Source organism: Rhamphochromis longiceps, linkage group LG7, assembly GCF_057381845.1.
Source record: "Rhamphochromis longiceps isolate RC_006_pf linkage group LG7, R_longiceps_female_GT1.1, whole genome shotgun sequence".
Taxonomy (NCBI): domain Eukaryota; kingdom Metazoa; phylum Chordata; class Actinopteri; order Cichliformes; family Cichlidae; genus Rhamphochromis; species Rhamphochromis longiceps.
Window position 1 is genome coordinate 27,345,161 of NC_140563.1, and position 23,825 is coordinate 27,368,985.

Below are 23,825 nucleotides of genomic sequence, written 5' to 3' on the forward strand. Positions count from 1 at the left end.
ACATAAAACATTAAAATATTTACTTTTGAAAGTTTCATTATTCCAAAGACTTCTTTTTTAAATCATTAATTTCTTCTTTTTTTGTTGTTGTTGCTCAAATATGCTGCTGGGATCAGATTTAAAATGAGCCCGTGTTTTTTAATCACTTTTTTTTTTCACTTGCAACTAAAAAATGTATGTGAATTTTTGAATTTTTGAAGTTTTGAGATCAAAAAGTTCCTGAACTCCACCTATTAAACCATAGATCAATAATTCTGTATTTATTTATTATTTATGTGATTCATCATTGGATCCTTGTTCACATTTCTTTATTTTTTTTAGGATGATTTATGTATAATATTGTTTATGTGTGAAAAAGATTGCACAGCAGTCTTGAAAAAACACAAAACCATATTTTTTTCTGTTTGGACATTAAAATGTTAAGAAATGAAAAGTCCTGGTGACAGCTTTATTTTCAATAAGGCTGCTTCAAAATGTCATTCTGTTGTCACTCTTTTCTCTTAGAGCAACAGCTTCTGGTGTGCTGAATGCTCTGTGTAAACTGGCTGCTGTTCTCAGCAGCTCCATCTTTGCTAGCTGTGTGGGAATCACCAAAGCCATCCCTATTCTACTATCCTTTACTGCGCTGGTGTGCGGCGGCCTTGTGGCCCTCAACCTGCCTGACACGCAACAGAAAATTCTCCAGTGAAGTGATACGAGCGTGCTGAGGTGGGAATGAGGGGGGTAAGGAAGAGGCCAAAACACATCTACTTCTTGTTGGAGGCTAATGAGTTTACCTTGACTCTGAACTTAAAAAAAGACAAGACTTGGAACAACTCACAACTGTTCATTAGAACAATTTTTTTCAGGTTGGAGGTTTTAGACCAGGAAAAAGCAGGTTTATGTTTTTCTGTATTTCTGTATGAGTCTTTATTGATGCCATGAATCCACTAAGGCAGTTGACATACTAACCATTTAATGATTTGTTTGACTCACGTGGACAGATGTTTTTTGAATGTTTAAAGCACGCGCTGTAATATATTCTGTCTTCCTACCACTATTTACATGCATGTCAGGGTAAAAAAAAGTGTTATCTGTAATTTGCACCTTAAAAGTTTTTCCAACACTTTTAGCAAATAACCTGCTTGAAATCATGGGACAAAAAACTGAATAAAGATTTTCCGATTTCAACAAACTCTACCTACAAACATGTAACCCAAACTGTTTACACCATGCCTTAAAGCTTATACATAGTGACTTCACATTTGTGACTACATGTGGTTAAAACTGTAGTGACTTAAGGCAGCAAAGACAGACTTGGGTAAGCTCTGTTATCAATATTTCATAGCTTAAAAATCTGCTTTAGCTTTTCTTTATACTAAATAAATAAGCTAGTCCTTGTAAACAGTGGCTAAATAACCTAGCTTAGCAAACTAGCCCCAGACTGTAACAGATTTTATGTGATCAGTGTGATTAAATCACATACTTCTACATATTAACGTCAAGATTAGGTTTTGATGACAGAAATGTGATGCTGTTGCTCTGTGAATTTTTGCAGGGGTGATCTCACTCATTCCAGTTCCCACGTGTCTTTATGTCTTGTAATGTTAATACTGTTCTAGTTTGGATTTTCACATCTGATAATACTGCACTTGTCTGTATATGTCATCTGTAATACACAATCAGTTAATTCACTGGTGATTCTTAGTTAAACTGAAAATATTAGCAACATAAGTGAAATCCCCTTTTCTGAAAGTTTATTTTGTTTTGAACTGTTGGTGTCAGTTTTAAGGCAGTGGGATATGGGGATCACTATTTTCAAATATTTTTAACCAGATGTTTGACTGATTCATTGTGAAAATAACCTTCAGATCAACCTCTTAACATCCAGTATATTATTGAAGAACCATCTAGGATTAGGGTCAAGGACAGGAGTAGACTTTGGTAACTTGCATGTTTTTTAAGAACTGTTGCCTCTTTGGCCCACCAACACCTGTAAACAGAATTAAGTGAATAACTGTATGGCACAAATGTATGCAACATTATATGAAATGTAGTACCTTCCAGTTTCTGAAAATGTACTTGTTTATTATAAGGATAAAATACAGCCTTTAAAAATAACCCTCATCGTAAACTTGTTGTTTTTAAGAGATTAATCATTAGCAAACAGTAATTGTGAGACTGGATGAAGCAGACAAATTTATTTTATTGACCTGCAGGACAGAGAACATTTGAACTTACATCCCCTAGACTGAAGAAATACATAACCTTTAATAGGATCCTAACAAGAGATATATTGGTCATACTGAAAATGTAATATTTAGGAAAATGGTTCTTCAAGCATTCTGCTTGGACACCTCTTTGCACTAACCTCTTTTTAAAAAACAATTGGATGATTGTTATTGTTGGATGGTCATTCTTGCAGCATCAATTCACCTGCAGTTTTTAACAGCTCATTGCAATTAACTGAGATTGTCACGATCCTGGGTTTTCTGACCCAGCGGTTTCAGTTTCTTGTGTTTTGTCATTTTGTATTATGGTTTTAGTCCACCTTGTTAGTTTAAAGTTTAGTTCTAGTCCCTAGGTTGTTATGTTTAGCTTTTGGTTGTTAGATTTCCCCGTGTCGTTGGTCCTGTGTTCCCTCTGTGTATCTGTGTTCATATAGTTCTCAGTTCCTGTGGCTTGTTTCCCCTTGAGTTTTATTCCATGTTTCCACAGCCCATTATGCTCTCCCTGTGCTCTCTCTCTCCCCTCCGGTCTGCCTCTGTGTCCTTCCTGTGTTACGTTTAAGGCCCACGTCTTGGGTCAGTATTTTCAGTTCCGTGTCTCCCCTGTCTTGTTATGTGTTTGTCCTCAGCTGTGCTGCCCGTGTGTTCCCACGTCTCTCATTACCTTCTGTGCGTCATCCATCAGTGTTGTGTGCGTTTCCCCGTGGCCTCCCTGTGCCTCCCTGTGCCTTAGTTCATCCCAGTGTAGTTTTATATTGCCCTTTGCCATTCTGTTAATAAAGCTGTGTTTTGAATTTATCCCTGCGTGTTGTTAGTCCTGCCTTTGGGTCCTCTCCTGCCAGCACACAGCCGGTTCCTGACAGAGATGCTTATGATCAGTGAATATTGCAGTCACATTATTTAAAGTTAATAGAATATTTATCTGTGTATTGAAGTCCAACATTTGGTCTTTTTTGATGTTTCCGCATGAGTACTGTACTGGACTCTACTGGATTACTGTCATGTGCTGGGTCTTTTGACCCAGCATTTTGAGTTTCATGCCTTTTTGTATTATGATGTTGTTTGTATAGTTTAGGCTTCAGTTAGTTCTGTTTGAGTTCTCTGTTTCCTTGTTTAGGTTCCTCCCACGTAGGTGTCTCCCCCACTATGTTGGTTATAGTGCCGTGCCTTCAGCGTGTGAGTCTGTCATGTCCCTTGTGTTTAAGTCTCCCTCGCCCTTTGTGTGTCTCAGCGATGTCTTTGTCTCCCTTCGTGTCTCGCTCCCTCTCTCCCTCTGTCTCCACCTCTTATTTACATGTTTGCCCTTGTCTGTCATGTGTGTTCTCCCTAGCCATCATGTTCTCTGTATTTGTTGCTTATTTATGTCCATGTCTCATCTCCAGTTTCTATTTCCCTATTGCCATGTCAAGTGTGTGTGTCTTGGTCTGCGTGTTTCCTGTTTTACTTTGACATTCTCGCGTCTTATGTTCAGCGTGTTCAGTTTGCTTCCTCCTGACTTGTTATTATGTTTATTCGTCCCAGCTGTGTTGCCCGTGTGCTTCCTTTTCCCTCGTCACCCTCTTGTGTATTCCTGTCTGTATGAACTCTCATGCATTCATTGTCAAGTCGTCTGTTACGTTTATGCCATGTTATCAAGGTTTCATGCTTCCAGGTATTTACGAATTCTCACCAGGTTTATGGTTTTTCATGTTTACTTTCTTGTTTCCACGGTTTAGATTTTTGTTTAGTGTCGTATTGGTTTGCCTAGCCCTTTGTTTCATACTTTTTATCAAACACAATAAATGTCTTAGTTTCAGTTAAAATTGTCCTATGTTGGGTCTTTATTTCTCTACTCCACATGGTCTGCCAATGCAGACCTTGACAAAATCAATACAGTGGAGTACAAAATATATGTGACCAAAGCTGTGTACTTTTATTTCTCTCTCTCTCTGACCTGAAGACACTTTGCTAGGTAAAATCTAATCTGCTGGTTGACTTCTCTTTCTTACAATTTTCACCTTCCTAGTTATTTTTTTTTCACTCATACGTATTCTGGACTTAAAATGAATGAAGGCATTGAAATGAACAGCATTACAACAACATGTTGTGAGAGAAGGCAAAAGTCACAGCAAATTTTGTCCTTCTCTGAATACGCAGCAGAAATCTCGCAGTGGAAAAAGTATTGCTTATAAGAGGTTCCCTGCATCAGTTACTGAAAAAAGAAAATTGCTGTTCTAAGAGATTAACGAGACAGAAGGACAGGCCTGAGGCAAAGACCCTATGGCTTGTATTTGTATAGCGCTTTACTTAGTCCCTAAGGACCCCAAAGCGCTTTACACTACATTCAGTCATCTACCCATTCACACACACATTCACACACTGGTGATGGCAAGCTACATTGTAGCCACAGCTGCCCTGGGGCGCACTGACAGAGGCGAGTTTTGAAGTTTATAAAAAGTAAGGAAGACTTGTTCACCATTAAAATCAGACTTTGTCAGATCCCATAACACATCTATGAAATACATTTTTTAGTTCTGATGTGAGGATATCATCAAATCTGATATCTATCTAAAATAAAATGGGTAAAATGTTTTTACAGTTTGGTTACATTTTAGTTTATTTGCATTTGTCAGTCAGTTTAATAAAGGGATCATCTGAGTTTATTATTTATTAAAACACATCTCATATACAGTCAAATCAAATTTAATTTGGACAGACATCTTTCACTACTTTATTACTGCATGCTGTTTTTCATTAACACCAGTACACCAGTAGTTTATAAAATTGTCACTCTTTTTTTCCAGAAAAAAACCAAAACAACACTAAATCTCCAAACACACCTTTGTTACTGCATTTGATCTCCGTTCTGACTGTTGAACCAGTTCAGGATTTCCTGTTTGTTTGTCTGCAGCCACTTGATGTTCATTCTGGTCCTCTCCAGGGCCTGATCTACAGCCAGTGTGGCAGAACCAAACCCTGTTGCACTGTGCGCCTCGACAAACTCCTTCAGCTGTGAGAGAAATCACAGGAAAAGACTTCAGACAAAAGCTTAACATTTAAAAATTGGTTTTGTATTGTACCTAATCAATGTATACCTCCTGTAGTTCAGCAGGTGTGGAGAACCTCGCTGTTACCCCAGTGATCATAGAAGCAAAGGAGAAAGAGCCCACGCCATATCTGAAAGAACACGAGAATGCTTTATTTCACAGATTCTTGGAAGCTTTGCACACATAAAATTTGGCATATTTACAGTTGTGGTCAGAAATTAACATACATTCATGGGAATGAATACCATGGTTTATTTATGGTTTATTTTTTAGTTTTATTAAACCAAAGCCAAGTTACAACTGTATACATTACGATCATCAGTGTGGTAAGCAGGGAATAAACCGAAATGCAGGACTCCTCAGACTAAACATAAACTTAAAGGCCAGCTTTACTGCTAGTACTCGAACTCAAAAATACTAAATACTCAGGCACAGATGAAACCAGGAACGTGGAAACTAGGAAACACACAGGACGAGTGAAAAAACAGCATGAGGAGAAATGAACTGAGGCAAATGGAGGACTAAAACAGACACAGGAGGTTACAAAGCAGACTAGATACACCTAGGGAACACACCGGAACAGAAACTGACTAATGAGACAGCAAGGAGAAAGGTGAACAGAATGCACACAAGACAGGGGACTGTCTAAATAAAACAGGAAACATAACACTGAGACAGAGACAAAGATATACAAACTTGACAGAAAAAAGGGAAAGAAACACGGAGACTAGAGAGAAAAGACCATCTGACACAACTAAACAGGGAGAGACCAGAAACCACAGAGACAGAACACGGAGACAACCAGACAGACATGCGGAAATAGAGAGGAATCAGAAAAGGGAACTAACGAACTATAACAAAAGCTAGGCAAGGGCCTAAAGCATGAAATAACAAAACTCAAAAGGAACAAATGATAAAACAATTATCAATTCAGTTCAGTTTTATTTATATGGCACCAAATCACAACGAAAGTTGCCTTAAAGCACTTTATATTATAAGGTCGAAAAACTTCCTTTTAACAGGAAGAAACTTCTAGCAGAACCAGGTTAAGGAAGCTGAGCCTGGTCCATTTACTATCACCAGCTGAGGTGAAAGGGGGAAGACGGGACAAAGACATGCTGTGGAAGAGCGCCACAGATTAAAATGGAGTGCTGGATAAACACATAGTGAGTGAAAAAGGTCACTGAAGAATAGGGATGGGTACCGGTATCCGGTGCCATTATGGCATTAGAGAAAATCCAAAGTAAATTCAAACTTGTATACCCTTTTTAAAAGTCATTATAGAGCTATGCTGTACAACCATTTCCTGGAAAAATAAAGTTACTAGAAATCATCAAGAGCCACAAATTACCATAATAATCATGCCCCTGTAGACTTCTGACCACACCTGTACCAGCTCAGGTTTTGAACCCTCCTTTACTTGGCATATAACAATCCATTGTGACTTCAATTGACCGTATTAAAATATTCATTCAGGACTTAAACTGATGGTTGATAAATGCTTTCAGAATAAAAGAAGTGCTGATTATTATTTTGTCAATCAAAAAAGGGTAAAAGTATATTTTAACAACCTTATGCTACTGTACTAAAATTCACACTCCATGTTGATGTTTTCTGTATTTTCAGTTATTGCTCCACCTCACACATGCAAATTATTTTTTATCAGTGTGATACTAACTCTGTGAACATGTATTCCCAATGGTTTCTGACAAAGTCCCAAGCCAGCTTTTGTCCTGCTCTGTTGCTGGCGACAGATGTGATGACACTGGTGGCATCCTGCTTCCGGATGATAGTGGAGTTTAAAGTGTAAGACAGATACCTGTGAAAACAGTTAAAACAAGAAATGCACTTACTAAAGCTCCTTCACCTATGTTTATTCTTGGAGTCTCTGCTGTATCCACACTCAACTCAGTGTTTCTTAAAAAGTTTAAAGCTACAATAGATTGCAAAAATAGTTTCAGTTTTTATAATGAGTTCCTTTATAAGTTTTTTTTTATGGGAGACAATACTGCTTTAAAAAACAGTTCTTTTCATTATATCAGTTTGTTAATTCTAAGGCTTTAACCCAAGGGGCTTAAAAAAATCTGCTTTGTTTGTTTGCAAATTCCCTGACTTGATTTATGGGCCACATAAGGGATTTTCTTACTGACTTGTTACATCACTATATGTTCCATTTATTTGTGCACAGGAAGGACACACATACCTGTTTAGCAGCTCTGTGTTGTTTGTGCAGGCCAATGCAAACATGAGTTTGTTGGCCTCATTTGCTACAGAAGCAATCTTAAATTGTGACCATCCAAACTCCCACTCAGCCTCATCACCTGCTGCAATGGCACTGCAGTACACCACTGAACGCAGGTTGGGGTGGATCCTGAAAAGGTTACAGTTAACACACTGCTGAGTAAGTATCTTAAAATACATCCTGTTAAAAAGACTCACTGTTAGACTCACGGATTTCTCACCAGTGCTTCCCAACCAGTCTAACCCAACTCGTCACACTTGTCGACTAGTGAATTGACATTTCCCATCAGAACTGACGGCAAAAATGGCGTGTACTTCTACTTACTAGCCTTTAGACACCACATATTACTGAAGTTGAGGAAGCCATTCTGAGGGTGACGAACAAGGGCTAAGAAGATTATCTCTTGCGGACATTACTTTTCCCAGAGTTGTGCACATCACGATATTTGGAAAATACACATTTAAAACTGAACACTCTCTCAAGAGCTACTCATACTTGCTGCCACTCAATATGGTGAATTATTTGAATTTGAATGATTTCAGAGTTATTTACAGTGGGGCAAAAAAGTATTTAGTCAGCCACCGATTGTGCAAGTTCCCCCACCTAAAATGATGACAGAGGTCAGTAATTTGCACCAGAGGTACACTTCAACTGTGAGAGACAGAATGTGAAAAAAAAAATCCATGAATTCACATGGTAGGATTTGTAAAGAATTTATTCGTAAATCAGGGTGGAAAATAAGTATTTGGTCAATAACAAAAATACAACTCAATACTTTGTAACATAACCTTTGTTGGCAATAACAGAGGTCAAACGTTTACTATAGGTCTTTACCAGGTTTGCACACACAGTAGCTGGTATTTTGGCCCATTCCTCCATGCAGATCTTCTCGAGAGCAGTGATGTTTTGGGGCTGTCGCCGAGCAACACGGACTTTCAACTCCCGCCACAGATTTTCTATGGGGTTGAGGTCTGGAGACTGGCTAGGCCACTCCAGGACTTTCAAATGCTTCTTACGGAGCCACTCCTTTGTTGCCCGGGCGGTGTGTTTTGGATCATTGTCATGTTGGAAGACCCAGCCTCGTTTCATCTTCAAAGTTCTCACTGATGGAAGGAGGTTTTGGCTCAAAATCTCACGATACATGGCCCCATTCATTCTGTCCTTAACACGGATCAGTCGTCCTGTCCCCTTGGCAGAAAAACAGCCCCATAGCATGATGTTTCCACCCCCATGCTTCACAGTAGGTATGGTGTTCTTGGGATGCAACTCAGTATTCTTCTTCCTCCAAACACGACGAGTTGAGTTTATACCAAAAAGTTCTACTTTGGTTTCATCTGACCACATGACATTCTCCCAATCCTCTGCTGTATCATCCATGTGCTCTCTGGCAAACTTCAGACGGGCCTGGACATGCACTGGCTTCAGCAGCGGAACACGTCTGGCACTGCGGGATTTGATTCCCTGCCGTTGTAGTGTGTTACTGATGGTGACCTTTGTTACTTTGGTCCCAGCTCTCTGCAGGTCATTCACCAGGTCCCCCCGTGTGGTTCTGGGATCTTTGCTCACCGTTCTCATGATCATTTTGACCCCACGGGATGAGATCTTGCGTGGAGCCCCAGATCGAGGGAGATTATCAGTGGTCTTGTATGTCTTCCATTTTCTGATGATTGCTCCCACAGTTGATTTTTTCACACCAAGCTGCTTGCCTATTGTAGATTCACTCTTCCCAGTCTGGTGCAGGTCTACAATACTTTTCCTGGTGTCCTTCGAAAGCTCTTTGGTCTTGGCCATGGCGGAGTTTGGAGTCTGACTGTTTGAGGCTGTGGACAGGTGTCTTTTATACAGATGATGAGTTCAAACAGGTGCCATTCATACAGGTAACGAGTGGGGGACAGAAAAGCTTCTTACAGAAGACATTACAGGTCTGTGAGAGCCAGAGATTTTCCTTGTTTGAGGTGACCAAATACTTATTTTCCACCCTGATTTACGAATAAATTCTTTACAAATCCTACCATGTGAATTCATGGATTTTTTTTTCACATTCTGTCTCTCACAGTTGAAGTGTACCTCTGGTGCAAATTACTGACCTCTGTCATCATTTTAAGTGGGGGAACTTGCACAATCGGTGGCTGACTAAATACTTTTTTGCCCCACTGTAACTTGGTTTATTTTTAAACTCAGAGTTTGTTGAACCTACTTCCTTGAATTTTGTCCACAAGTAGCAGAGTCACTGACTTTTCAGGAAAAGCTGGCCACTCGCATCTGTTGGTTCATTAATATTTGCCTCTTTGGATGATTTGAACTCAATTGCAAGAGGGCATTTACCGTCTCCTTTTTTATGTTTTTGAATATTTGTCAGTGATTCATTTATTCTTCATTGAGAAATTCATTCTATGCAAAAGAAAAAGACTGACATCACACAATCACAAGTCACAAGAGGATTCTGCTATATTTACAATCTCTGAAAGCTCTGAATGACATCCTCAAAGTGCAAAAAGAGCTTTTGTACTCAGCTGCCAGAGATGCTGATTATAAAACTAATAGATTCAAGTCTGTTATGCTGCTCTGCTGTTATCTGGGAACATGCAACCAAACCCTGGTCCAATAAAAAACATTCTCAGTCCAGCAGATTTTAAAAATAGATTAGGTCTTTGCCTTTTACATTTTAATGTTAGAAGTCTTGTCCCTAAAACTGACATGATAAATATCTACATTATCACAACTGATAATAATATCATGGTTCTATCAGAGATGCAGTTTAAAAAGTTAATGCCCAATTGTGTGATTGTAATTGATAGCTACAATATTTACAAATCCCCAGATGAGGGGTCACTCAGCAGCCGCGGAGCAGAAGCCAGGAGGGGTTGCAGTGACGTGCCCGTGAGCTCCACCGGCAGCCACCCCAGTAGGCACCCCCATACTCCGCAACCCGCCAGGGAAAGGGGACCCAGGCCCATCCGGACCAGGGCCCAGTTCAGCAGCAGTTCAGGTCAGTAACCCACGTCCATCAGCACAGACCCTCCGCAGCAGAGCTAGGGGAGGGTCCCAAGCCTATCCCTACCCCCACACCATTCACAACAGCACTCTGAATTGCTTGCTGTTAAAGTGAATACATCCAAGGTTCTTTACTGTTGCAGGCTGTAATAGGTTTCATCAGCTAGAAATATAGGTGTATGGGTAAGTATAATGGCACTATTGCGGATAGGACATTTAATTAAGATCTTTATATCATTTAGTTCATTTTTGCCTTGGACAAGAAGCGGTACTGTGCAGCTGTTTGTTGATATGTCCAAGGCATTTGATTCAGTTGAATATGACCTGCTCTTAGACTCGGTGATATTGGTTTGAGTAATGGGAATTGGGTAGTTCAGGTTCAAAATTCAATTTTAAGCTTTGTTTTATTTTCTATTTTTATTAATAATATTGGAAATACTATGCTGGCAGTTACACTACACCTTAATGTAAATAAGACAGCAGTTGGTTAGTTCTACTGTGAGTCAGGCTGTTAAAGAGCTTGGGGCTGCCTTCCAACAGCTGCAGGCATTACTGCACCGTTTAAAGTTTCTCTTAATACTAAGAATGTGTGCATTGTGTGGAAACAGTGCACATGGAAACAAAGCTAGCATTACCAAGTTAACAGGCTAATTCTTTTCATTTAGATTAAAAATAAATGTTTAAGATGGCTCATATAAATATTGTGTTTTTGAAAAGGTCCTGGACATGTGTGCTTTTTGCCTTGATAACCTCTATGGCAGGGGTCTCGAACTCCAGTCCTCAAGGGGGCCTGTCCTGAAACTTTTCCATGTGTCCGTGCTGCAACACAAGTGAATACAATTGGTAGGTCATTAGCAAGACTCTGTAGAACTTGACTGTATGCTGAGCTGGCAATTCAGCCATTTGATTCATGTTACAGCAGCTTGTGAGTGAATGAACATGGTGCAATAAAAGTAACTTTAGAACAACATTTTCCCAAACAAATGTTTACATTTACTTAAATTGACTTGAGTAGGGTTAGGGGTTGCCACTTCAGCATGCAGTCAAGTTCTCTAGAGTCTTGCTAATGACCTACTGCTCTTTTTCACATGTTTTGCAACAAGTTTCAAGACACCGGCCCTCGAGGACTGGAGTTCGAGACCCCTGCTCTATGGAATATGCCATATATGAATTTCCTTGTTGCCCAGAATTTCTACAATGTAAAAAAAAAAAACTATCTCATTAAAGCGCAGTGATTGAAAAGTAGTTTATAAAGTTGACCCACATATTTTGTTGAGGTTCCTCCATCCATTTTTTGAACCATGTGGTTGTCAAGCTGTTGCATTCTGGTACCCCACTTCTGCACGCCATACGAATGGCATTCTCCTGGTTATATCTGCAAGAAGAGACAGGCATCGTTATATCTGAAACATCAGCAGTGTTGGTCAAGTTACTTTGAAAAAGTAATTAATTATAGTTACTTGTTACTTCTTCAAAAAAGTAACTGAGTTAGTAACTGAGTTACAAGATTCTAAAAGTAATTAATTACTTGAAAAGTAACTATTGCGTTACTTTAAAAAAAATCTTTAAGCCTCTGGGGTCCAGGGTATAATTGGCCATTTTTAACTACTTTTGATGTTTCCTCTACATTTTACCTTTAAAAACTATTTACTTTGCCTTGTTTGGTATCATCCTTTAAAGCACAACCTCACGTGTTTGAATTTACAGTTAAGTTTTCATTTTGACATACTGTATTAACACAATTGATCTAAAGTCAGACAAAAAACATAAAATCCAAGTAGAAAGTTACATTTTTACTGTAACAACCACAAAGTTTTGCAAACAACAAAGTTATTTGCAGCCATTTACCTTTTACCCCCTTTTTTTAATAACTATTTCAAACTATTTACAGAACAATCAGCTGTTCTGCATTCAATAAGATGCCACAAATTATTTGTGCCACTCCAAAAAAAAAAAAATTCTGTCCACTATAAAGGAGAACATCACAGCCTGATACCTGCAGGTCTGACAGCAGCAGGTGTATCACTCCTATTTTTTACCTGGAGACAGCAGTCACCTCATTGTTCTGACACACAACACAAGACAACACATTAACTACACACTCCAAACACGCTAAACGTCACAAATCTCTCACATCTCAAAACTCACTCTCTCTCTTTTACTGCTGTCTTTCTTTCCTCTCTCTCTCTCTCTCTCTCTCTCTCGCCATCACTCCTAAAACTTCCCCCTCTTCCTAAACAACCAAATGTCATGTTGCCATATCATTTTTTGATTGGTTGACATGGTGCATTTTCCCACCAAAATGAAAGGGCAGTTTTTTTGTTTTTGTTTTTGATTTGTTGCTCATAAGCAGAGAGTGCTTGCTGCGCTGTCCTTAGACAGTAAACGTGGCGAAACTATTGAGGAAAAAAACGCTGCGTATATATTGTTTATCATGACTCTGGTTTTACGTTGCCTATCAACACAATTTATAAACTGGTATATATCACCTTGTTGCTTTGTCTTGAAGTGGTCGTGTGATTGGCTTACCACGACTACTTTATTCTTCCTCAGTCAAACAGCAGCACTCATGCGATTGTTTTGCTCCTTAGCTCCAGGTGTTGTGCCAAAAAGTGATCGTCGGGCAGAAAGTGATTGCCACCTGTGGGAGCGCGCAGCTGCTTAAACTGCTTAGTAAAATGCTGATGCTCAGTGATGGGAATAACCCATCACTGAGCATCAGAGACACATTGGACTGGTGTAAAGTAGTGTATATAGCCCATCACCTCCTTAATGGGTAAGCCAATCTACACAAAACTTAGCATAACCACTGTCAAAAGTGTCAATTCTTTTGATTTTCATATAGATTATTTATCTCATAAGTAGTTTCACGTGTTTCATTCATTGTACATTGCCTGTATGGTCACCAAAATTTGTATCCACCATGGAATTTTCTTTGAACAGCACTAAATAAGGAATGAAGACTTTGAAAAAGCACTGAAATCTTAGCAAATTACTAGCTTTTTGTTAATATAAAGAAAGGCTAGATAAAAAATAAAAAAAAAATTCATGAAATTGTTCTTATATAGCACTTTTTCACTCTACTTGAGCACTCAAAGCACTTTATACAACATGTCTCAATCACCTATTCACACACATTCATACAAGCATTTTTTACTGTCTAACTGATTTCTATACCATATAATATATATATTTGTTTTACAAAAGGACCAGAGCGCTAAGAGTTTTGCCACAAGAGTGATGCTCAAACTGAGGCAGACGAGTCATAACAGAACTGGAAAGTTCTACATTAAAGTGTATAAAATACAACTGCTAGATGTCAGTGGACTGTAGATTGCAGTCAACTGAGTTCTGTTTTCTTACCACTCTCATTCCACAGTTCACCTACAGTGGCCACTGAAGGACAACTATTTCTGGGTGCCGTTCATCTGTAGTGAATGTAGGCTGTCAGTCTGCTGTTTACCTCAGCTGAGGTTTGCACTACAAAGCAGGCTCATCCAGGTAACTTCAAAATTCTAAAATACTTAGGACCATATAATATTTCAGTTTTTCAATTCTATGTTTTTCTGTCAATATGGGGTGCTGTATGTACATTAATGAGGAAAAAAATTAACTTTTAGCAAATGGCTGCATTATAACAAAGAGTGAAAAATTTAAGGGGGTCTGAATACTTTCCGTACCCACTTTCTCAGTACATGTTTAGAATTTTTTTTAATTTATTCATGCGGCCATGCATTTATAAATAAAAGTACTTTGTTCTTGGAACAAGGACCAAGATTGATCTGTGATACATTACTATACTAGAGTAAGAACTAGACTAACACTACAATGCAGTCTAGGAGAAATCTAAAACTAATGGAAATTGTGGTTAGCAAAACTTAAGTACAAAAAATAAATAAAACTACTATCCAGCACTCAAGCCAACTGCTAAATCAGATCTCTTTTTTGTTTTGACACACTGATTACAAGGTGGAATATATGTCAATATATGTCATTTGTGGATTGCTGATTATTTTGTAGGAATAAGATGGGAAAGTGATTTTTAGACTATAATAACCCATTTGGATTGTGGTTCAAGTCTTTATTTATTTATTTTTCTATATCTATATAAGCTGCTGTTTCTCTGATGTCTTGTAACCTATACTCATCTACTCATCTTTATATTTTGTTTGCGTTTATAGGTGGACTATGTATCCTGGTGAGTATACTTACTGATCGGTGTGTTGTACAGGAACACTGCTCCAGTCTAAGGTCATGTTCTTGAAGTATAGGAATAGTGGAGTCACCTGCTTTCTTATGTAGTCCTAAAAATCAAGAGTTAAGGAGAGTTTATCTGCAGAAAATGTTTTCCTCCAAATGGGTCTAAAGTCACAGTTGGGTAAACAGTCATAGAGAGTAAAGGAACATTTCTTAAAAAGCTAAACTTTGGAAAGTATTCACCTGCATGGGCTGATAGACGTCCGTACGGTCTAACATGAGGTAATAATAGTCCAGATTATTGAGAGCAGATTGCCAGGGCATGTACTCTGTTTCCTTTGACAAGTAAGAGGTTGTCCTGAGGGCTAGAGAGGTGGAGAGCAGCTGAGCCCTGCAGAAAGAATACATGGGAATAAATAACTTATTGCTAAGAAACAATATTACAGCAAAGAATTGACCACAAACAAATTTCTTTATTCAATAAATCTTGTAACACTGGAAAACCTCTTTTCACCACATTTGTGAGAAAAATACATTTGTGGTTTGAGCAGTGGAATTGAGTATGTGGATTGCGCCCATGAAAACTTGCCATCTCTTTTTTGACATTGCCAAATAACTTATTCTGCTACCGACTCTTTGTTTTGAATTTCTGGTACCCCAGGTGCTGACGATCAGGTGCCAATCAGGTATCTGATTAACAGGACCAGTGAGCATGGACCCTTCTACAGTGGTCTTTACAGATCCCTCACACCCTGGACACAGAGTTTTTGACCTGCTGCCTTCTGGCAGACGGTATAGAGGCCTGCAGACCAGGACCACCCGACACAGGAACAGTTTCTTTCCCCTTGCTATTTCCCTCCTAAATAGTTGAACTGTCACATTGCTTCACACTGCCATACTGCAACTGCACCTTATGTACATTCTGTGGTATTCATTTTTGTAATCCTGTAGTTTTTGTATATAAGGATTTAGATGTTTTTATATTGTGGTTTATGTATATTGTTCATTGTGTTGCTCACATATTGTGTGCTTTTACATTGTTGTGCTTGAAAGACACCATCGACCGGAACCAAATTCCTTGTATGTGTTTGTGCAGATACTTTGCCAATAAATGCGATTCTGATTCTTGTCAGTTGATGTCTGCTCTAAGCTTACCCTATTTCACTGATCTGGATATGGCCCCATGCCATAAAGCAACTTTAAGGTGGTGTTCTCCAAACCCAGCATCCAGCGTATTTATAATGAGCCCTAGTATCATCTCCAAATTGAACACAAAATTCCATATAACAGGGAATTTCAGACACAGGGCACCCCAAGAAGATGACACCGCAAGAAGGCCAGGGACCGCAGTTAGTCTTCAACAGATTTGCAGTCAAAGTTTGCAGGATGATGAAGCCGGTGGCTCTCTACCCAGAACAGACTGGACACAGCCGAACTCTGGCCTTACAGTACTGCCAGGAAGCCTGCCATGGGTGCCCTTCACCATCAGGCCCATTTGAACTGATGTTGACAACATGTGCACTGGTGCATCATGAACATGTGGAGGAATATTATGTTCAGTGATGAGCCCAGATTCTGCCTATGACACTTAGCAAATAAACTCTCATACAATGTGAGAAGGTAATAAAACTGTGTATTAAAGGGAGAGTGTGATTTTTAGAACACTTGAACCTCAAATTAGTCGGAGTAATGTTAGCTCAGAATCTGTTGTTGTTGTGCAGCTGGCTTGACATCTGTCTGCAGATAGGAGGGTTGCATGTCTAATATGCTGATAATTAATTGTGACAATATCTGCATTAAAATAAGTATGTTTATGCACATTGCTGTATGTTTATGGCAGTAACTGTTACTGTTACTATTTTTACCATTTCTTTTTGGAGCAACTGTAACCCACATAATTTCCTTAGGGATTAATAAAGTATTCTGATTCTGATTGTTTCAGGATACATGACCTGCCATTATCCAATGACACATCTGCTTACCTGCATCTTTTGCTCATTTCTCCTCCTCTTCTTTTGTCTTTTTTATAAACTGAGGACCTGATGGCTTTGAACTTTTCTCATCCATCTTCCATTGGTTTTAATTTTGCACTCCAGTATGAACACAAATCCCCCAACCCGAGGATCACCACAACATAACCTAATAGACCTACACCTTAATTCACAGATTCACTTTGTCTAGGGTGCATTTCTGGGATTTCACACAACCCAGGATTTAAATCATGAATACATAATGGTCTTGGATTTACAACATTATAAATGAAATGTGCTCTACTTGGAAGGAGCAGGCCCCCCTCCCCTTTCGACGGGTTGTGTGTGAGACTTTAAATCATCAAACTGTAAATTTTAAATTGTTATTGATCCCTTTACCCCTGGTCCTAAAGTGTATATTTATTTTCTTACTCTTCTTATACATATTGCTCATTTACTTGCACTGCTGTAACTGGAGCCTCGTCGTCTCGTCTCTCTATATACTGGACTGTATGTAGCGGAGATGACAATAAAGTTTACTTTGACTTCAGCAGCAAGCAGGCGCACCGAGGGCTCTCGCGCTCACTTTTCGCGTATAGAATTTTGAAAAAACATCGGTGCAAATTATAAGTCTGTATCATAATGTCTGGTGTTTTCGTGTTTGTTGGTTTCTTTTTATTTTGTGTTATTTTGTGGGTTGGTTATTAGATGCTGCTCCAGCCAGCCAGAGAATCCCCCGCCGCCCCGCCCTCTCCTCCCTGTGCCGCAAGCAGCAGGCGCACCTCGCAAACGGAGGGCGTCCTTACTCCCAGCAAATGGGAGATAGAAAACCGATCGGTATCTATGTCATTCACAATATGCGCTGGCATGACGTCGGGCAGCATGAGAACGAGCTTTTTTTTTTTTTTTTTTGATGCCGCCCCCACCATGATGCCGCCCCGCAAAACGCAAAGAGTTTGCTTTTCCTCTGCTCAAGTAAGACTGTGACAAGTCCTGGAGTTGGTGTTTTCTACCAGGCTATGTCCGTCAATGCACATATTAAACAAATATGTAGGACTGCTTTCTTCTATTTGTGCAAAATTTCTAAAATTAGGAACATCCTGTTTTTTTAAAGTGATGCTGAAAAACTAGTTCATGCATTGATTACTTCTAGGCTTGGCTATTGTAATTCATTTTTATCAGGCTGTCCTAAGAACTCAACAAAAAGCCTTCAGTTGATCCAAAATGCTGCAGCAGGAGTACTTACATAGTCTAGAAAGGGAGAGCATATTTCACCCATACTGGATTTTCTTCATTGGCTCCTTTATAAATCCAAAAATCAAATTTAAAATCCTTCTCCTCACATAAAAGGTCTTGAATGAGCAGGCCCCATTTTATCTTAAAGTCCTTAGTGTCCCATGCTGCCACTATAGAACACTTTGCTCTCAGACTGCAGGCTTACTTGCAGTTCCTTTGGAATTGTAAGGTTTTACATTGAGGACAGAACACAGACTCTAGGACATTAAAGGAACTAACATAATCAAACAAGACATCCTGAGAAAATATACATAAGAAACTCAGAAGCACAAGGAAATACTAAACTCGGAATGAAAAATACTGAGCATGAACTTAAATCATCTCTGAAATCCAAAAGAAAGGCCCAGGAGTCCACAACAAAAAAACTGGCTCAAAGATCCAGGACCATGGCACCAGCTTCCTTTCCACTTTTCGTAGCTGCCCTTACTTCGTCATTACTAATCATCTGTATTTCCTGATTATAAATAATAGAAATGTAAGCTTCCAAAACTTTAAATTGAAAAACAGCAATTAACTAAGTCTGGGGGGAAAATGTAGTTACTGAAAAGCAAAAGGTGGCATCAAAAGAAAAGATCTGCGTAAAAACCTAAAGCTTGCACTTGAGTCAGTACTTCATTGTCTCAAATAGGAAAAGTTATATAGTTACTTTTTTATCAGTGGGTATATATAAAAGACACCAGAATTATTAGAACTGGAAATTAGTGAAAAACTGCAACTTAATGGACCTACCTGGCCAGACTGAATGCATCATCCACAAGTTGTGCTCTGTTTATCACTGGTATAACCTGGAATGATATAGATTCTCGCTGAAGACATCAAAACTATGAATTAACACATATGGACTTGTATAGTAAACAAAAAGTGTGAAATAACTCAAAACATGTTTTATATTTTAGTTTCTCCTAAATAATTCCCCTTTACTTTGATTACTTCTTTGCACACTCTTGGCATTCTCTCGATGAGCTTCATGATGTAGTCACCTAAAATGTTTTTTTCAACAGTCTTGATGGGGTTCCCAGAGATTCTGAGCACTTGTTGGCCCTTTTGCCTTCACTCTGGGGTCCATCTCATCCCAAACCATCTCGATTGGGTTAAGGTAAGGTGACTGTGGAGGCCATCTGGTGCAGCACTCCATCTCTCTCCTTCTTGGTCAAATAGCGTTCACACAGTCTGGAGGTGTGTTTGGGGTCATTGTCCTGTTGAAAAATAAATGATCGTCCAACTAAACACAAACAGGATGGGATGGCATGTTGCCACAGGATGCTGTGGTAGGCATGCTGGTTCAGTGTGCCTTCAATTTTCAAGAAATCCCCAACAGTGTCACCAGCAAAGCACCCCCAGACCATCACACCACCTTCATGCTTCATAGTGGGAACCACACATGCAGAGACCACTCGTTCACCTTTTCTGCATCACACAAAGACACGGCGAGTGGAACCAAAGATCTCACATTTGGACTCATCAGACCAATGCACAGATTTCCACTGGTCTAATGTCCATTCCTTGTGTTTCTTGGCCCAAAGAAATCTCTTCTGCTTGTTGCTTTTCCTTAGTAGTGGTTTCTTAGCAGCTATTTGACCATAAAGGCCTGATTCATGCGGCCTCCTCTGAACAGTTGATGTAGAGATGTGTCTGCTACTGGAACTCTGTGCGGCATTTATCTGGGCTCTAATCTGAGGTGTTGTTAACTTGCAGTTTTTAAAGGGTTGATGACTTGGATGAATTTATCAACAGAGGTGACTCTTGGCCTTCCTTTCCTGTTGTGGTCCTGTTATGAGCCAGTTTTGTTGTAGCGCTTGATGGTTTTTGCAACTGCACTCGGGGACACAATCAAAGTTTTAGCAATTTTCCAGACTGACTGACCTTCAGTTCTTAAAAGAATTATGGGCTGTCATTTGTCTTTACTTAGCTGATTGGTCCTTGCCATCATATAAATTCTTACAGTTGTCAAATTGGGGCTGTCATTTCGCCTTACCACTAACTACTAGGTAATTGGTAAAAATACCTCAGGCAGCAGAAACCCAAGAACAAGGAGGAACCATCATGGAAGGATGGGCTCCTGCTTGGTATGTACCAACCGGACATAGTAGTGGTGGACAAGCAGAAGAAGACAGCCGTAGTGACAGTCTTAGCAATACCGAATGATAGCAACATCCGGAAGAAGGAACATGAGAAGCTGGTGAAGTACCAGGGGCTCAGAGTCTCAGGGGATGGGTCTGTGACTCAGCATTTTGAGTTCATTTTGTAATTTTTATTTCTTATATTATATTGAAAATATGTGAAAATAAAAGTCTTGTGTTGGTATTATCAGTTAGGATTAAGTTAAGTGTTATTCCAGTTTAGGTTTTCATCTATGTTCCCTTGTGTGAGTCTGTTCTTTTCCTCTGTGTCAGTATGACTTGTATTTCTTGTCTGTGTGTTTCATGTTGTCAAGCCGGTGTTGTAACGTCTCTGTCTCTCCATGTTTCCTGGTTTATTTTGAAAGTCTGTTTCTATGTTCAACGTGCTTAGTGTTTCTCTTCCCTGTGGTGTCATGACGTTCATTTGTGTCAGCTGTTTCCCTATGTGTTTCCACTTTCCCTGATCTGTGTGATCCATGCAGTCTTTGTTGGGTCGTCTGTTTGCGTTCATGTTGAATCAGGTCAAGTCACAGAGTTTTCTCTACTGTTCAGGTTCATGTTCATGTTTGGTTCGTTTCATAGCTCCATAGTCGCATGTTCCTTTTCAGTTTCATGTTCTTATCCATCGAAACTGTTTTGATTGGTTGATTGACTGGTTGATTGATAATACTTTATTTATCCCCAAGAAAATTGTTTTCATAGCTATTTTAGTATTTCCCAGTGTAGGTCTTAGTTTAGTTTTGCCATCCGCCACAATAAAGGCTCACTTTTTCTTTAAACCTCAGTTCATCTCTCCTGTGTCTGCATTTGGGTCCATTTCATAAATACATAGGCGTTCCCCGCTGAGACACAGAGAAGAGCTCGAGAAGATGTGGAGGGTGAAAGTAACAGTGGTTCCAGTGGTAATCGGAGCACTAGGTTCAGAAACTCCCACCAAGCTAGGTGTGGCTTCACCAAATCCCAGGAACAACATCCAAGATCTGGTTGAGGACCTGAGTTTGAAGGATAAAGACTGCCCACAGGGATGAGAGGGGAATTTTTTATATGTACATATGCATATCTCATTATGCATATGCATAAATACTGATAACAGAAAATAACAAAATTGATGTCCTGCATCCATTAAATGAGAAAATGTGAATCATGTCAGAGAGTGTCTGTGTACCTTGTGATTTGTATTAAGCTGGGTGAAAAGGCGTTCCCAGTTTCCCAAGTCATAGTTTACCCGGTAATATCCAGTTACATTAATGTTGGCCAGTACCCAAAAACCATCACTCCTCATTTCTAAGTTTATCACTGATGGAGGAAAAGAAAAAAAAAACCCACATGCTTAAATTTTCAAAAAGTTTAATTACATTTGTATTGTACTTGTAAAACCACATTAAAACTGTGTACCAGCTTTACCTTCCTTTTCCATGAGCCACCAGATATCTTTCTGGACCGTACCACCCCTTATCCATCGAATAGGAATCAGCCACTCATAGCTGGGGAAGGCAACACATTTAGCGTCATTCATATACCAAACAAGTTACTAACAGGTGCAGCTCTGACAAATACTAGTGAATTTAATATTTCTATTTAATTCGGTTTAGCAATTCACTGTTTAAATGGACCTTAAATAAGGTGATCCAATAATGTTATGTGATTACATGTGTCAAGTGTTTGAACAAAATAGAGAGTTAGAAAGGGTCTAACTTTCTATAAATACTATAAGTAGGGATGGGAATCGAAAACCGGTTCTTGTTGAGAACCGGTTCCCACTGTTTCAATTAATTGGAATTGTTTGTCATTTTTGCAACGATTCCCTTATCGATTCCAGTCGCCTCGAATGACGGCACCATGTTGTTGAGCGTCATTTACCTGGCAGGAATCATGGCGCCTAAGCGGCACAACCGCTCAAAAGTTTGGTTGTACTTTACGAGAACAGATGACAACAGGGCAACTTGCAATACTTGCAAAGTAGATCTTTCATTTAAGGGAGGAAACACTATGAATATGCAAAAGCATTTGCTCATAAAACACGCGATAACCTTAAATGAATGTCGTGTTTTTAATTCTGCTCTGGACGAACCCAGCAGCAGCGGTAACGTTTGCACGTCCTCTCCCGTTAATACGGCAGGTAAATAATCAACTAACAGTGCATATTATGTCAGCACTATCTGCCTTATTACAAAACCTGCCATTACTGTGCATTTAGGTGACCATGATGAGAGAGACAGACAGAGTCTGGCTGGCTCAGATGCTGGCAGTTCTCGCTGCAGTCTACCGGTAGCGTCTCCTTTTAGTCCAGGATAGACGAATGTCACCGAGCAGGGACTAAGTTTGTGGTCAAAGGTTTGCACCCATTTGCTACAGCAGATGCCCCCGATTTTCGGTAAGTGAATGTGTTTAATTGTAGGCAGGGACATTACTGGATATTCTTGTGTAATTGCTACAGAATAATTTATGTTATACTTTGTTATTGCTACAGAAGAATATTTATTTTATTATTTTACATTTACAATGTTTTTTTCTGGGGACCCCGTGACACCCCATGGAAGAGCCATAGGCTGGATCTCTTAAGATCTCACAGTTGGGTTTGTAAGGCCATGTTACTGCTAAATTTCTATCTTGTTCAAAGAGACGATATAAAACAAAGTTCTAAGCTAATCGACCTGTGTGTTCTCCTTTTTTAAAAACAAGAATCGATAAGAGAATCGATAAAGAATCGAATCGTTAAACAGACCAAACATTGCTGTCTAGATTTCTACCTGTATCATTACCTGTGCCAGTTATTTCAGATTTTCTTTCATTATTATTGTCCATTTTGAGCTGTCACAATTTAAAGTTTAACCCCAAAAGGCCATTTCGAGAAAAAAAAAGCTGAAATACTATTTTGAGAAATGTGGAGATTTACGTTGTAGTTTCAAGTCAACCAACTGCCACGTCTGCTATACCCTCTAAAAATTGTTCTTTCAGAGAAGGATGCAACAGGATCCTAAGAGCCTTCATCAGGAATTTGATTCGGATGTGGTGAACAACCCTAAACAAGCAAACACTTTCCTGATGTGTTTATAGTTCCTCCATGAGCCTGATTCTACCAGAGATCTCTTCCTGTTAAAAGGGAGTTCTTTCTTCCTGCTATTGCAAAGGGCTATTTGAGATTTTCAGATTGCCAGGTATTTTTTATTACTATACAAAGCTTTTTGAAATAACTATTGCTGTGAACTTGTGCTATGAAAACAAAACGTAACTAAATCTAAGTTGACTTTAGACTAAATCTAAACGCTGTGGGAAGGACATATAAAAAAATGACATATTTCTCAATACTGCCACAATGAGTCAAAGCATATTTGCATTTCAAAAGCTGTAGTTCTGCATACTTGTAAGGTGATTTGACTGTGACGTTAGAATCTGCATCCAGCAGGAAGTGCTTCTGGGATACTTTCCCTATGGCTGTATTTATAGTAACCACAGGGAATCCCATCTGAAGCACCCAGGGACTCATAATTCGATCAACTGAATGAGGAAGTGAACCATTATATTCTTTCACAGCCTGTAGATTAAAAAAAAGTACCAAAAAGAATTTAGTTAAAAAAAAACACCAGAGGCATAATGATAATAACTTTAAGACAAAATGAAAATAAAATATAAGAAGTTTGCAGTAATAACATTTGTCAGCTATTGTGAAATTTAAAATTTGTGAAATTTTTTGTACTGTGTGTTTTAATAGAACCTCAGTCCTTTGTAGGATCATATGGCAATACATGCAGATGATTTTGTGTCTGGCTGCA

The 23,825-nt window shown here is 39.2% G+C and overlaps 2 protein-coding genes across 2 annotated transcripts in view; one reads left to right on the forward strand and one right to left on the reverse strand.

The window, feature by feature from the left end:
- Positions 1–3,995, forward strand: part of LOC146665452 (synaptic vesicle glycoprotein 2B-like) — a 51,386-nt gene extending 47,391 nt beyond the window's left edge. Inside the window, exon 16 of the mRNA XM_085413144.1 lies at positions 505–3,995. Coding sequence (XP_085269270.1) covers positions 505–688 — 184 coding nt within the window. The 3' untranslated portion in view covers positions 689–3,995. The remainder of the gene's footprint in view (positions 1–504) is intronic.
- Positions 3,996–5,031: 1,036 nt separating this feature from the next.
- The window catches only part of LOC146665454 (aminopeptidase N-like), a 36,390-nt gene continuing 17,596 nt past the window's right edge, over positions 5,032–23,825 (reverse strand). The window contains exons 13-23 of the mRNA XM_085413145.1: positions 23,415–23,587; positions 21,457–21,536; positions 21,218–21,348; positions 18,662–18,717; positions 14,910–15,057; positions 14,682–14,773; positions 11,734–11,844; positions 7,437–7,604; positions 6,912–7,052; positions 5,282–5,363; positions 5,032–5,196 (exon numbers count right to left, since the gene is read on the reverse strand). Coding sequence (XP_085269271.1) covers positions 5,032–5,196; positions 5,282–5,363; positions 6,912–7,052; positions 7,437–7,604; positions 11,734–11,844; positions 14,682–14,773; positions 14,910–15,057; positions 18,662–18,717; positions 21,218–21,348; positions 21,457–21,536; positions 23,415–23,587 — 1,347 coding nt within the window. The remainder of the gene's footprint in view (positions 5,197–5,281; positions 5,364–6,911; positions 7,053–7,436; positions 7,605–11,733; positions 11,845–14,681; positions 14,774–14,909; positions 15,058–18,661; positions 18,718–21,217; positions 21,349–21,456; positions 21,537–23,414; positions 23,588–23,825) is intronic.